The sequence below is a fragment of the Psittacula echo genome (genome assembly GCF_963264785.1).
Source record: "Psittacula echo genome assembly, chromosome: 9".
NCBI classification, from domain to species: domain Eukaryota; kingdom Metazoa; phylum Chordata; class Aves; order Psittaciformes; family Psittacidae; genus Psittacula; species Psittacula echo.
In genome coordinates this window covers 5,570,043-5,584,822 of record NC_137745.1, presented here as the reverse complement: position 1 = coordinate 5,584,822, position 14,780 = coordinate 5,570,043, and the positions used below count along the sequence as shown (strand labels likewise).

General features: G+C 52.4%; 1 protein-coding gene across 1 annotated transcript; it reads right to left on the bottom strand.

Annotated features, from left to right (window-relative positions):
- Positions 1–234: 234 nt before the first annotated feature.
- On the bottom strand, positions 235–3,125 carry BARX1 (BARX homeobox 1; the record flags this gene model as incomplete). Its single annotated transcript, XM_080625631.1, has 4 exons — positions 235–399; positions 727–811; positions 934–1,222; positions 2,921–3,125. The coding sequence occupies 4 exons, from the start codon at positions 3,123–3,125 to the stop codon at positions 235–237; spliced, it is 744 nt and encodes a 247-aa protein (XP_080481757.1).
- Between the last annotated feature and the right edge of the window lie 11,655 nt (positions 3,126–14,780).

The following is a 14,780-nucleotide window of genomic DNA, read 5'->3' as shown; positions in this document are numbered from 1 at the left end:
CGCACACAACACCGGCGGCCGTGGAGCAGCGCTCCGTGGGCACAAAGAGTGAACGGCGGGGTTGCCACCGGCCCAAACGCTCAGTTCATCGGAGGCCGAAGGCGACCGTCTCCATTTACTGGGGTTGCCCTTCGCCTCCGTCCCGCCGGAGAGATGCGGGGCCGGCCGCGGGCTTGGCGGGCAGAGCCCGGGGGGCGGCAGAGCCTTCGCGGGGGGGGGGCTGGGCCGTCACCCTCACTCCTCCTGGCTGACCTCGGCCGGCGAGCCTAGGCTCTCGGGCGGCTTCTCGGCGTCCCGAGCTCGCTCTTGCTCCGAGAGCTGCTCGCTGCTGGGGATGGAGTTCTTCTTGGGACGGCCTTTGGGCTTGGTGGGGGACTCCAGGCCTCCCCCCTGCAACACCTGCGGAGCGGGGAGGGGGCAGAGGAGGAGGGAGGCACCGCGATAAAACCGTGCTGCCACCGTGAACACCCCTCTCCACCGTCTCCCGGAGCAAAGCACCGCGTCCCGGCAGCAGCCAGGGGAGCAGCCGAGGCTGCCGGTGCGGCTCCTCCCGGAGGCCGAGCTGCAAGGCCGAGCAGGCTCGGACCGAGAAAAGGGGTGTCCTTAAGACTGGTTTTTAGTATAATTATTATTACTGGTAGTGTTTTTCAGGCAGGGATGTCCCTCAGAAGGGCAGGCCCGCGGGGCGCGGTGCCGTGCTCAGAAGGGGCGGACTCGGGCACTTACTATTTTCTTCCATTTCATGCGCCTGTTCTGGTACCAGGTTTTCACCTGGAGCTGGCTGAGCCCAAGCGATTCGGCCAGGTCTATTCTGCGGGCGAGAGAGAGATTGGCAATGAGCCCCGGCAGCTTTGGTCTCGGCTGGCAGCCTTACTCTTTCTTCGGGAAAAACGGGCCCCCGTCTTGTCCCGCCCCCGGCCCGCAGGGTCCTACCTGTCGGGCGTGGAGAGGTATTTCTGCTTCTCGAAGCGCTTCTCCAGCCCCATGAGCTGCAGTTCGGTGAAGACGGTGCGGCTGCGGCGGCCCTTTTTGGCCTTGCTGCCCGGCTCCGGGGGACCCGGCTCCAGCTTGCCACGAAGGTGCAGCTCCAGCGGGAGATGGGGCGAGGAGGAGCCGCCCTGCAGCCCCGAGCCGGCCGCAAGCAGCGCCGAGCCCAGCCCCGAGCAGCCCAAGGGAGCCAGCGGGAACTTGAATACGGCGGCCGGCTCCGCCTTCAGCACCGCTGCGGGAGACAGGGACCGTCAGCTTCGGCTGCCCCCGGCCCGGCCCCCGCGGACCCCCAGGGCTGCAGGGTGCTCGGCTGCCCCGCGGATCCGACCCTGACAGAAACCCGGGGTCCTCCTCCTTTCGCGGCACCGAGCCCCAGAGGCCGACGGGTGCGGGACCAGCAGCGGGGGTAGGGGCCTGCCCTGCCTGGGTCCCCCCTCTCCGCGGTGCAGGGTCACGCCTTGCCCTCCAACCGGCAGTTTCTAATTAAAGAATGACTTGGAGGGTTACAAGTGGAAACAGTTTAAATCCCCCGAAAGCGTCCCCCTCCAGTGCCACCCGACAGCTGCCCGCTGCGGGGCCCGGGTACGGGCCCGGGGCTCCCTCACGAGTATTTATCAGGACATTTTCTATCGGGGAACAATTTCTATATCTCTCCGTGAATCGCAGCCCCACGGTTTTCCCGTGGCTGCAAGAAGCAATTCCCGAGGAGCAACCCAAAAAGGAGGAGGAGGAGGAGGATGCAGATACTTTCGGCCGCGGCCTCGGCCACGCAGCCATCCCACAAGCTGGGGGACTGCTGCCTGTACTGGCTCCGCTCCGCTCACCCCGGCCCCGCTCAGCCAACTGGCTGCGGCCCCGGAGCGGGCCCGGTGGCTTGGAAAGGCCTTTCCGAGGAGTCCGTGCGGGCTCCTTCCCTTCGGCCTAAGCTGAAACTGCCTCTTTCCCTTCTTACAGGGCCTGATCCTGCTCCCGCTGAACCCGGGCCTTGAGGGCTATAGAGAATCGGCTCCACCATTTCGAATAGTTCTGCCCATCTTGAAAACCATACTGATTTACAGAAATTCTAACGTCTCGCTGTGGGGATGACGCTTTCCCCTTTCTCTTTCAAAAGCAGAGCGAGAACTCGGGATCCTCCTATTCCGTTCGTTTCTACGGATAAAAAGCTACGTTTCCGCAGATGAAGATGGCTTGGGGAAAGGAGAACTTTTGCAATCGCACATTAAATGCTGGCGTTTGAATTATATTAAATACTGGTGTTTAACAATAAAACAACTATAAGTTAATAAACGGCATTTGTCCTAGATACTGTATCAGACTGCACAGACCTCGCTGGCTCTCGCTTTAAAGAAATATATATAAATACTACATATTAATACTATATAATTATTACACAAAAGTACTATATATAAATATTTCTGCATTATATATAAATATTGTCGATTATATATTTAAGATATAAATATAAATTAATATATATGTCGGGTTTCCAGCCAAATCTGTGTCCGCAGAGCAGCCCTACAGACACAGATCCCGCTGCGCAAGCTCCAGCAATTCACACCTCATCCAAAACCATGTAGAAACACCCGCTCAACAGCAACGTTCTTCCCTTGAAAGTCAAGGGCCATCCTCTGCAAGCGCCGTCGGAGCCTGTAGCAGCTCTCTTCGGGTCAGGCTCCCGGCTGGAGCCCCCGCGGCACGGCCGAGACCCGGCGGGGTGCGCACGGCCGGCAAAGCGCGGCAGGTATTTTTTAAGGCAAAATTCACGACTGTTCCTTCCGGGAACGGGCGCTGAAACGCGCTCGAGTCCATCAGCGGGAAAAACCTCCCCGCCTCACCTCCCCGTGCCCGTAGCAGCTCCCCCCCGGGCCGCGGGAACCCCCGGGGCTCGGTGAGGGCTCGGGGGCTCCCCCTGCTCCCCCCGGGGACGTACCGAGGTGGTTGTGGTATGGCCGGGCGGAGAGCAGCGCCTGTACCCCGAACTTGAGCAGCTCCCCTGCCGGCGCGGCCCCTTTGGCGTCCGGGGGGTCGGTGAGAATCTCCTCAATCATGAAGCTGCGGTAGCGGTGCGAGCGGTGGTCGGGGAAGGCTTCGGCCGGGAAGTAGTGCGCGGCCCCCAGCTCCAGTGGGTGCTGCATCGTCGCCGCCGCCCCTGGATCGGGGAGGGGGGGAGCCGGGGCGGCCCTAGCGCAGCCCCCCGGCCGGCAGCCGGGCAGCGGGGCGCCCCGCAGGGGCTCTGTCCATTGCCCCGCCGCCCCTACCCTGCCCCTGCGGGCCGGGCCCTGCGCGGCCCCCCCAGAGCGAGTGGCCCGGGACCGCCCTGAGCAGCGCGGCGGACCGGAGCCGTTACCGCCACATGCACACGGGGCGCGGCACCGGGGAGCGTCTCTCCGCCCCGGGACTACAGGCAGCGGCCTATTATAACCGCCGGCCCCGGCGGGGCTGTCAGCGTTGAGGGGGGAGGGCGCGGGAGGGGCTGCGGAGGAAGGAAGGGGCCGGGGCGGGCGAGTACCTGGAAGCGAGAGGTTACAGCAGAGCATTTGATCCCCTGCCATATAAAGCAAATTATCCTTTCTGCCCGCCGCGGGAGAGCAGACACCCAAACAAGCGCTGGCCCCTTTGGAGCGCGGCCCCGGCCCCATCTCCTCCCCAGTCCCCAGTTCCCAGCCCCAGTCCCAGCCCCGGCCTCATCCCCTTCTCAGTCCCCAGCCCCGGCCCCGTCCTCGGCCTTGTCCCCATTCTCATCCCCGGCCCAGTCCCTATCCCTACCCCTACCCTTATCCCCATTCCAGTCCTCGTCCATGTTCCTTGGCGGGGAGCCGTGGAGACACGGAGCCCCCAGAGCACCTCCCCCCGACCTGGCCGCGCCTCCTGTCCCCAGGACCGGCTCCCCGCGGGGTCCAGCCCCGCGCGCCCGGCCGTGGCCCCGCACGTCCCCTTCGTCGAGGAAGGGCCTTCCCCCTGCGGCACCACCGGCGACTCGGAGCCCCAGGGGCAGCCCCAGTGCTGTGACCTGGGGGGGAACCCAGGGCCCGGAGGAGCCGGCGCAGCCCGGGGGGAGTAGAGTGCTAAAGCAGCCGATCTGGGGTCGGGGCTGCCCGTCTAGGGAGCCTAGCCCGACGCCCTTAGATACGGGCTTCCTCCGGGCCTCGGCCCAATCGCTGCTAACTACACGGAACTGATCAGGGAACGAAACAAAGCACAGCACGAAGCAGAGCGTTTCCATAGACTTTTACAGCCTTTTCACGAATGTTTTGCTTTGTACAACGGGATTCGTTTAAATCCTCTTTAGCCCGTGTCACGCAAGACAGCAGATAATAAACGAGCCGTCCCTTCGCGTTTCTGACGTACTTTGTGCAAGGTTTCTGCGCGAGTGTCCCAACGCTCGTGATCCCCGGGAGGAAATGTGGGCACTAACGGATTAGAAGGGAGATGATTCGGTGGAGCCCCCGGATCCCGGTCGCCGGGTTCCCGCCGCAGGGACAGCTGCCAGGGGCCGGGGGTGGGTTTTGGCAGGGGTCGGCCCCCTCCCCACGGCGGGAGCGGCACCGGACACGCGAGTCCCACGGGATGTATCCCACGGTCTCAGCCCAGCCACGACAGAGCTGGCCCACGCAGGGGGACGGGCGTCGGGCTCATCCCCGGGAAGGGGAGGGAAGCTCAGCCTCGTCCTTATGGTTTTCGACCCAAAAAAAAAAGGGATTTCGACTGCTGTCGGCTCCCGCGGGGCTGGCGAGGATGCTCTCCGGCCCCCCTCCATAAGCAAGACGGTGCCGCCCCGGGGGTCCCGCACGGTGCCCCCTGTGAGCACGGTAGCCGAGAGACGTGTTCCGAGCCCCACGCTGCCCGCCGCGCTCCGCGGCCCCGTCCCGCAAGAAGCAGAGGGACCCGCAGCCGCAGAGCCGCCGGTGCAGCCGAGGGGAGACCCACAGGTCCTGGCGGCGGGGACCCCCCTGCCGGTAACTGTAGTTAAATCGTGAGAGATAACTTGGACGGGTTCAGTGAATGATGCAGGACACGAGGCCGTACTGCTCGCTCTTGTTCGCCTAATTTCAATGCTACTGCCCTGTCCTCTCAGCGGATCCACTCAGCCCCCGCGCTCGACAGAAAAGAGGTGTTCCTTGAATTAATTTATGCTCTGTACTTCCACTGCCTTCCCGGATAACCTGTTCCATATGTTTACTGCCGCTTGGACAGAGCGGTTCTGCACGGATTTTCCTGGTTTCTCCGCGTTTCTCCAGTTCAGAAAGAAGTCCCTCTCTTCGTGGAACGCGAAAGAGCTGGATCCCACCCGACGGGCTCGCTCCGTCCTCCCACGGCCCCGGCTCCTGCTCTTGTCTGCCCATCTTTTGTCTGTCTTCTGTATTTAGATCACAAGGTATTTTCATGCAAAAGAGCTGATTTCTAACGGAAAAAGCAAAAAAGGCCTTTGGAGCGATTGTAATAAATAACGAGGAGAATAATTATGGATAAAGTGAGAAGAATTTGGGCCATATTCAAGCGCACACAAATCCTCATCGGATTTTTTAAACAAGCTCACCTCCGAGACCCGCGCACTCATAAACAAATAGCATGCACAGAATTAATTACCAGCTCCCTCCCGCACCTTGGTGTTGTTTTTTCTTTTTTTTTTTTTTCTTTTAAAATAAACCAAAACCCACTAATAATTGCAAATATTTAAACCCTCATCCCCATCTCTGCTCTGGTCAGGCTCAGTGAGGTACAGAGCTGCTGTAATTTCCCAGCGCAAGGAATTACCTGTGATCATGTCAGGATTTACAACCTGGTGAAACATCAGCCCCGAGGTCGCTTGTGTGATGGGCACGGGCGGCCTGAGGATTCCATCGCGAACAAGCCCCGGGAGCGGGTGTGTATATATATATACACAATATATATATGTATATGTATATATATGTATAATATGTATATATATATACACAATAAAAAATAACCTTTATGCGAAAAGCTCATATTGTAAGAATTTGATGCAGCACTGTGAGAAAGGGTGAACTCCCTCACCCGCTGTACTCACAGTCGATAATTTAAACTCGTTGCAAAGCAAATCCTATAGTTAAAAGTCCTTCGGTCGATGGCTTTTTAACCGTGACTCTTACAGTGTTTACAGTATTTGTCTCATGCCTCGAGCTCCCACCGAGCACCTGAGTCCGACCCTCCTCGTGGATCTAACCCTGAGCGTCAGCTCCCAGCTCTTTCTGAAACAGCAGCATTGCGGAGGGGAAGTTCGCAAAATACGTGGGGTTTTAGGGAGGAACGGGATGAAGAACCTGCAGGTCCCACTTTTTATACACTTTCTCCACCCCATCCCCCCCAACAACTAGAAGGGGATCCCTTTAGTCTGCAAACAAATGCTGCTCATTTACTGGCTGTTGGTTTCGTGGTTTTGTTTTTGTTTCCTTGCACCAGGGCCAGATTTTATGTGACTGTTAAAAACAGATAATTTCTAGAGTTATTTGTTTAAAAATAATTTTACACAGATGTATGTAACCGGTTTCAGAATGATCAATACATTTATCGCATTACGAGGCTCTTCCAATCTTCGTTTTATTTAAAAGTGGGACGCATTTTTATAGGCTTCTTTCGCTTACTTTTACACTTCCGATATCTCGATAGAGGTCTCTGTTTTAACGCGACAACATAGAAGAGGATGGCTGTTCAGCTGGTGAAGATTTTGCTGTGAAGAAAGGACCGAGTTCCTGCAGTGATTTGAATTTCCTCGCTGGGGTCGGAGCTCCTTTGCTCCGCTGGTTGATCACCGCTCCGACGGGAAGAAGGGTTCTCCTGAGGTCCGCACTTCCCGGCCCCTCGGTTAGGTTCTGCCGGTGTTCTCCCGAGGCGGAGAGCACCGAAGGGAGCTCCCGGGAGCGGTCCCGCCGCTCTCCCGGGTTCCCGGCCCCAGCTCTGCTCGGAGCTCTCACCGCGACGTCTGGGCGCTTTCGCCTCCACCTCCCGCCGCAGGTCACGGAGCCCGGCGGGACCTGGGGAGACCGGGGCTGCGGGACCGAGGGTGACCCTCGGGGCACTGCGGAACCGCACCCGCAGCCCCGCGGCTGGAGAGTGCCCAGGGGGATCACAGCGATCCAGACCCCTCTTCTCCCGGCACTTCGTATTCAGGAAGTCCACAAAGTGGTACGAGGAGAGTGGAAAACGTGACATCACGGGCTAATTGGGAAGGAGCGTTAGGGCTGAGGGAATAGCTCAGTCCTGAGTAATAGATTATGCTTAATGGCTGAGTAAACGCACCATCAGCGTTTAAACACGTATCCCTCTAAAAATGATTTTCTGCAAACACCTGGCCTCATCTGACAGCTTCGCTATTTCGTTACCTTTGTAAGTCACGTTTAGAGGATGCAATTAGGTCTGAGCCAGGGCTGCGGGGAGCTGTGCCCCGGCCCCTTCATTCCCCGCCCCAGGAGGTGCATCACTAGTCTGCTGCTCCACACCCTCATTGCTCTCAGAGATATACAAGCATAAGGAAACCAATCCTAAAACTTCTGTTCGAATGCATTTAATTTATATCGGTAGAACAGCCGGCAAAACCAGAAGGTCCCCACAAGCACCATCTCCATCCCCACCAGTCTCTCGGGAAACCTCACACCAGGTGCCACACTGTGCTGCCCAGTGCCACGACGCACCCATCCATGCGACTGCAGCACTTTTTCCCTGGCACCATCTTCTTTTACAGAACACCAGAAGTGCACAAACAGTGAGTAAGTCCCATACTGTGAACCCTCGCATCTAGTTCACAGACAAGGGATGCAGTGCTTGGGAACACAAACCAGTAACTAGCCACAAACGTGACTGCATTGTCGTCTGGACAGAATTCCTTGTGACAGCCTTTCCTCTGTGAACTGATTTCTAGCTATGAAGAGATCTGTAAATTCTGAGGCTCCTTTACCAGCACTGCCATGAGCGCGGTGGCTGCAGCCCCCGAGAACAGCAATGGATCAGTTAATTTAGATTTTGGCTTGTTGACAGCGTCTATAAGCATCCTTCTGCACCCAGAGCTGCTATCAGGGAGCGGTGGGGTGGCACGCACAGCTCTCGGACTCCAGTCAGTGCTCAGCATAAATCCCAGGCTTCACATCAAAACTGATCTTGCACAGCGTGGCTGCAATGGAGTGGTGGATGTGGAACTGTGCACGGACACTACAGGCAATAAATGCGTTTTGCAAATGACGGTTAGGATATATATATATAAGTTAAACAGGGGTGCATTAGTTCAGTAAATAAAACACTCAATCTGAAGCAGCACCTATGGCTGCACTATCCATCTCTAGACGCTAAAGGAGTTTCAGGCAGAAAACAACGAACTGTCCTTATCACTCTTGTCTTAGCTGGAATTTAAGCAAGCTCTGCATCTGCTGCAAAGTTAAGGATGCCCTTAACGATACCACATTAGCCCCGTGGCTATAAACACTTCAGTGTGTGCTGAGGTTATTCGCTGCGTGTACAGTCGGCCGACTGGAATAGGACTGTTTATAGTTCATAAAATTAAGTTAATGACTACACCTGTGCAGAGCTGGGGCCTTCAGGTTTTAAAAGTGAAGAAACAGACTAAAATCCCTGCGTTCTTTGGTTTTACAGTCAGCCTCCAGCCAGCTTTGCTTCCCAGTTCTCAGGTACTGTGTCAGATTTGGACAGTTTGGGTATATAGGTCAGCAGGGAGACGTCATTTAACACAATAAGGGCTAATTGAAACATTTGATTTAAAAATACAGGATGTTTTATACATATTAAAATTGTGTTAAAGCTGACGTCCTAGTCTCTCACAAGCACCATTAGGGCAAGTTAAAACCCCCTAAGTTAGAGAGCCGATTTTAACTTTTGTTAAATGCCAAACAATATAAAACAACGAGGTGATGAAGGGCTCCTTCCTGTGAGTCGATTTCTTACACACACTTTTGATGCGTAAGTGTATCTTGTTTTAAAATATAGGCGCAAAACCATCAAAGTGCCCCTACAGTAGGGACTAGGGACAGAATCTCTTCTCATTCCTATAGAAACTAATGGCCTTGGCACAGGAGAGGGGTCTGGAGCCTGGGCTCACCAAAAGGACAACCACACAGATCCAAAATACTTCAGAAAACTGTTCTAAAACTGAACAACCGGATGTCTGAAATCTCCTAAATGGCTTCTAATTGAAGAAGTTTCCCTTTGTGATGCAGACTGCAGAGGGCAGTTAAAGATACCCGGGTCAAACACTCTGAAACAGAATATCATTTACCACACCAGGATAGAATTTCTTCTTTTCCTCTAAATAAAAGTGCACTATGCAGATGAGGATTTCTGTATGCTGTTTGTGTTCCTAGGACTCTTTACCTGTTTTAATCTCCATAGCATGGGTGAGATTCAATGGATTCTTAAAACCCCATTTTAAGACTCTTAGTCGTAACCTAGTAGATGAGATTAAACATTCAACAAAGGTACTTGTGCTCAGTGTGAGGGATGCAGGTGATGTGGCAGGGACCTGCATTCCTTGCTTCATCTGAGTGGGAAGCCATGAAGAAACACGGATGCCTGGTGCTGATGTGCTGAATTTAACCAAACGGAGCCCCCAGGTTTGGTCCTGAACCAGCTGGCACTGGTGGCAGTTGTCCTTGGCTCCATGAGAGCAGGATCTGGGTTTGAGGGAACCTGATTTTCATGGGAGCTGGCAGGAAGGCAGCAGCACTGGTTTGCAGGTGTATGCACTTGGGCTTACAGCCTGGTTTTCAGGCCTTTTCTCACTGCAGGGAGCTCCCTAACATCCAGGGAAACAGTCCTAATGCTGAGTGCCAACCTGCGTGAAGATCCTGCACGAAGATCCTGTGCATCCTCTGTATAGCTCCTCAGGTCAGGGCTTTGCTTAGTGTGTTCTGCTCCAAAAGCAAGCCAGGACACAGATAACTGCAAGTGAAATCAAGACTTCAGCTCAGGTCCTGCGCTCTGCAGTGACCCTCCCCAGCTCACACCATTGGCTGTCCTTGGACACAGACACACTACACTGTGATACTTACATCTATGGAAAATCTATCCTATGCATTCATCTAGCCTGAGACGGAAGAGGGAAAGGAGAAATTTTTCTACAGTCATCAACTTCTGCCTTCTGTATCCCACTCCATAGAATCATAGAGTCATGGAATGGTCTGGGTTGGAAAGGACCTTAAAGCTCATCCAGTCCCAAATCCCCGTCACAGGCAGGGACACCTCTCACTAGAGCAGGTTGCTCCAAGCCCCATCCAACCTGGCCTTGGGGCAGCCACAACTTCTCTGGGCAAACTGTGCTAGTGCCTCACCACTCTCACAGGGAAGAACTTCTTCCTTATATCTAACCTGAACTTCCCCTGTTTCAGTTTAAACCCATCACCCCTTGTCCTACCACTACAGTCCCTGATGAAGAGTCCCTCATCCTTGTAGCCCTCCTCAGATACTAGAGTTCAGTATGGTTTTCTTACTGCTATTCACGGACCAGTCTAATTTAGAATGAAACAGGGTATTAGGAAGGTCACATTTTAATGAAAAACTTTAAAAGAAGCCATGTTAATAGAGACCAACCTTTATACAGAAAACTCCTCCTGAAGGGGTGAGATTTTAAGAGATTAATTCTTTCATCATTCATCCAAAGGGAACTACCTGTGTGCAGACTGCCCGAGGCCCCGGCGGGTGGGCGCAACTCGGCTCCTCCTGCAGCTCTTCCGCGCTCCCAGGGTCGGGCGGGCAGCGGCTGCCGGGGCCCTGCGGGAGCAGCCGGGGCTCGGGGGCCCTCTGCCGGCACCGGCGCCACCGCGGAACCGTCCCGGGGCTCTGTGCCGGCTCCGGGGCCGCCCGGCAAAGCGGAGTCCCAGCTTCCACCGCAGCCTTGTCCCGGCAGCCCGGGAGGCGGGCGGCTGAGCTCCGGGTGGGTGCGTTCTGTTATGCACAAGCTGCGAACAATCACTCACCCTGCAACGGAAACATCTGCAAAGGAAGCTGTAGAATAGAGAGAATATTCATAGAATCACAGAAATAACTTTGAGATCATCGAGTCCAACCATTCCCCCAGCACGGCCAAGTCCACCACTAATCCACCTCACAGAGGACAAAAGAAAAAGGGACTAAATATTAGTGTAATAGGGAGATTCATGGAAGAGCCAACCTGAAGCGACAGCCTGTTGCCAGCAAGGTGAGCACAGCAACACCAGCCGCTGAAGATCGGGCCTCAAAGCCACGCAGCAGGGCAGCAGCAGGCCCTTTTTGTCCCCATTTCTACAGCCTTTTTTACACATTGGTACACTCTGGAGAGCCAGAGTAGCCTACAGCCTACAGCTGCTGGTGCTTGTACTTAGGCCACAGCACCAAACACCAGCATCAACAGGAAACAAGTGCAAACACTCAGTATTAAAGACAGATTCAGCAGTATACTACTATTAATGCAAATCTGTCCATTAGTTTTAACAAGAGCCCTTCACTTACTCAGAAGGATCAGATTTAGACCATGTTTATTCCTCTCACACCCCAAATAAAGTTCCAGCTAATGACAACTTTTTTGTTATATCACAGGATTTTGATACAGAAAAGTAAAGTTCCACTTAACACATTTAAATGAATGGCAACATGAGTACAGAAAAGATGTGATTTTAGCAATGACAGTAAATAATACATATTGTCAAGAAGGTTTTGCATGTAACTGGCAATACCAACCCATTTGCAAATCCAACAGTTGAGGCACTGGCTCCTGTGGGTCATCAACAGCCTTTGAGACACAGCATGTAAGTACCCGCACACCCCGGCTCAGTCACCAGTGAGATTGTACCCAAAGACCCTGAAACCTCCCACATCTCATCCTGTGACTGAGCAATGCCTTCCAGCACATACAGTGAGCTAAGATTAATGGTAGAGACATACGGCAACCCTGTGTCTTTTCATGATATCTCCCTTGCCACCCCGCCTATGGAAGAGCAACAGCTCAGCCGAAGGACAGAATTCCCCTTCCAACACCCCACAGCAACAGAGCATTGCATGAACATCAGCTGCACTGTACTTCAGGCTGCTCACACCAAGCTGCTCAGCACAAACCAAACATGAGAGAGACCCAGAACTAAGTGCTGTAGAAGTGAATCACCCTAGAGCCCTTTTTGGGTCTTTTAAACTATGTCCAAGTTTCTCCGATCTCCTTTCAGCACGCTCGCTAGTGATGCTCTGCTGAGGGACCAGACTGGTAACTCGCACATGGAAACTCAGGATTAGCTTTTCTCTCTGGAGGACTTCTTGAATGACTGGCCTTTGAGTCCTAAATGATAGCAATCCTATAACAAGTTATGGAAGAGCCTTTGAGCTTGACATTTTTATAAACACCAACCTTTTTATCCTCAGTGTTTGTTGTTTAAAGAAATCCCTTCTAGTTCTTACGCATGTATAACACATAAAACAATTGAATTAATACCATCTGAGGGTAAAGAGGTGAAAAATCACATCTACAGCCAAAATAGTTCAGAAAAACTGTACAGCTGAGCTTTAAGATTGCCTACAGTGACTTTATATTTTGTTTAGACATTGGTGTTAATACTTCATATAGATTATGTGCAGCACAGATTACAATAATACATCCTGTGTACTATATAATTTATGAACTATTAAATGCAATTCTTACATTTTACAGTTGTGAGTTATAACTAAACAGAATCTAAACTACCAACAAATGAAGATTTCTGTTATTCTTTTCTTTTTCTTTCTGGATTAAACTGTTTTGTGTGGCAGGGTGCAGATGGACCCAAAGCCAAATGTTCACACACTCACCATCAGCAAGCTGAAAGCCCAAGCTTTATACATTTAAATATCTTGTATATTCTGCACATGTATAAGCTGCACTGGTGAAGTTCCAAAGCAGGAATTATTTGTCTAGTTTTGTGCTGTGCATGAGAGGAAGACTTTGGCAACTGAGGTAAGGAAGGCAGCAGGGATACACTTCCACTTCTTTGGAACTACAGGGATGCCAGAGGAAGGGTTAATGGCTGTTCAATACCGAGTAGTGTCAGTCTTACAATGAATTGCCCTCAAAACTAGCGTTGTAGCTTCCTGACCTTGCTCAGTGAGACCCCAAAATACCTGTGACAGTATGGAGTTACAGGCAGGCCTAGATGCAATGCTGAGGCTCTCCTGCTTGCAGGCCATGCAGAACTCCATGAAGGTAAGGAGAGCTGCTGCTACTGTGCCTGAGCTGTGAGATCAGAGCCCCTTTGCTGTGTCTGTGCAAGCAGCAGGCAGTGTGTGAGTGAAAACCAGGAGAGGCATCTGGGAAGAACATAAGGAAATAGCTGTGCAAGTAACTTGGGGCAGGAGGATAGGATCAATTAATAAAGATTAACCTACTAACACTGGTTTCCTTGGTTCCCTGTGTAGCCAGTGGAGATTCTCATGTGCAACCTATAACTCACGTAAACTGTCCTCCTAGAACTCAAACACTGTCTTTTGTGAATGGTAGGCTCTGTCTCCCCTTAGCAGGGACACCCATAACTTGGCAGTCCTTCGGTAATGATTGGACCTGATGATTTTAAAGGTCTTTTCCAACCTGGTTGATTCTAGCACGTTGATTCTAAGACTAGCAGATCCTAGTCAGAGATGCTGTGGTGCAATGAGATTTAGAAACACTTTTACTTGCAGGCAGCTGAAGAGTAGCATGTATCAAGGTGAAAAAGTCTTGTGGTTTCCTCATCTCAGTTCTCATCTGTAAATACTACCTGACGCTAGACTGTCCCAGACAGTTTTGCAGGGAAACACCTGCAAAACATTTTAGTTTATGGCTAGTATAACCACCACCTTTCTGTCAGCCCGTTCCGTCTGCTTTGCACCAAGGAGACCATGAACAGTGGGCTGAGGGTCCCCGCCGAAGATGTTCAAATGATACTAAAAAGCTGTGCTGTTTTACTCAAGAATGAGTGGTATTTGTCACTTCCATGCCTGGAGTTTACACAGCAGCATTTAAGTGAACAGCTTTACAGGGGAGAAAGGAGGAACCCAAATAAGGAATAAACCTGGAAATCCTGAGGAACTAACAGAAGGTGAGTTTATCACCCCCCAGGTATGTTGGCAGCCATGGTGAACACACTCTTCCTCCAGCTGCAGGCAGCTGCTGAGGTAGCCAGCCACTACCTCCTCCCCTGCTTATAGCTCACTCATCTATCGTCAGGACTCAGGGAAAAAACAAGTCTTGTCCAGATCAGGCTCTTATTCCTCATGGATACTCAGCATCTGAAGCTCTATCCAGCAGCTGAATCACCATAAGGACTTTGGCAAATTACACTTTTCAATAAATTGTATTTCACTTTGACACGTTTTATTGTTTACAAGGTTTACTTGGGAGATGAAACAAAAGTTAATTACATCAAATGATACGTCAAGAAAATGGATTGATTTGATATCCCCTCCAGATGGGCTTCCTTTGCGTGGCAGTGTGCATACCACATCTGAAAGAAGGGAGACAGGATACGTTAGGAAGGCACATTTGAGCCATCAGACTGACACTTCTTTATTACAGTGTATTTATTTTTTATCATGTGCTTTGACAGAAGTCTCATAAAGTGTTATGCTCCTTCTGTAGGGTCAAAGTCTTGTGACCTTCCATGATTTTAGAGAGAAGGAACATAATTTTAGAGGGCATGTTTATTATTTCTGTAAACAGTCTGTTTTCCATGCCAAGAGAACAGTTTTTCTGTACGTACTTAGATGACAGCTCAACTTTACTGGCTCACTTTCCTGACCAAGTCTTGCCTGCCAAATGTTTTTGATCACAGTCTGGCAAACAAAACAATATTAAT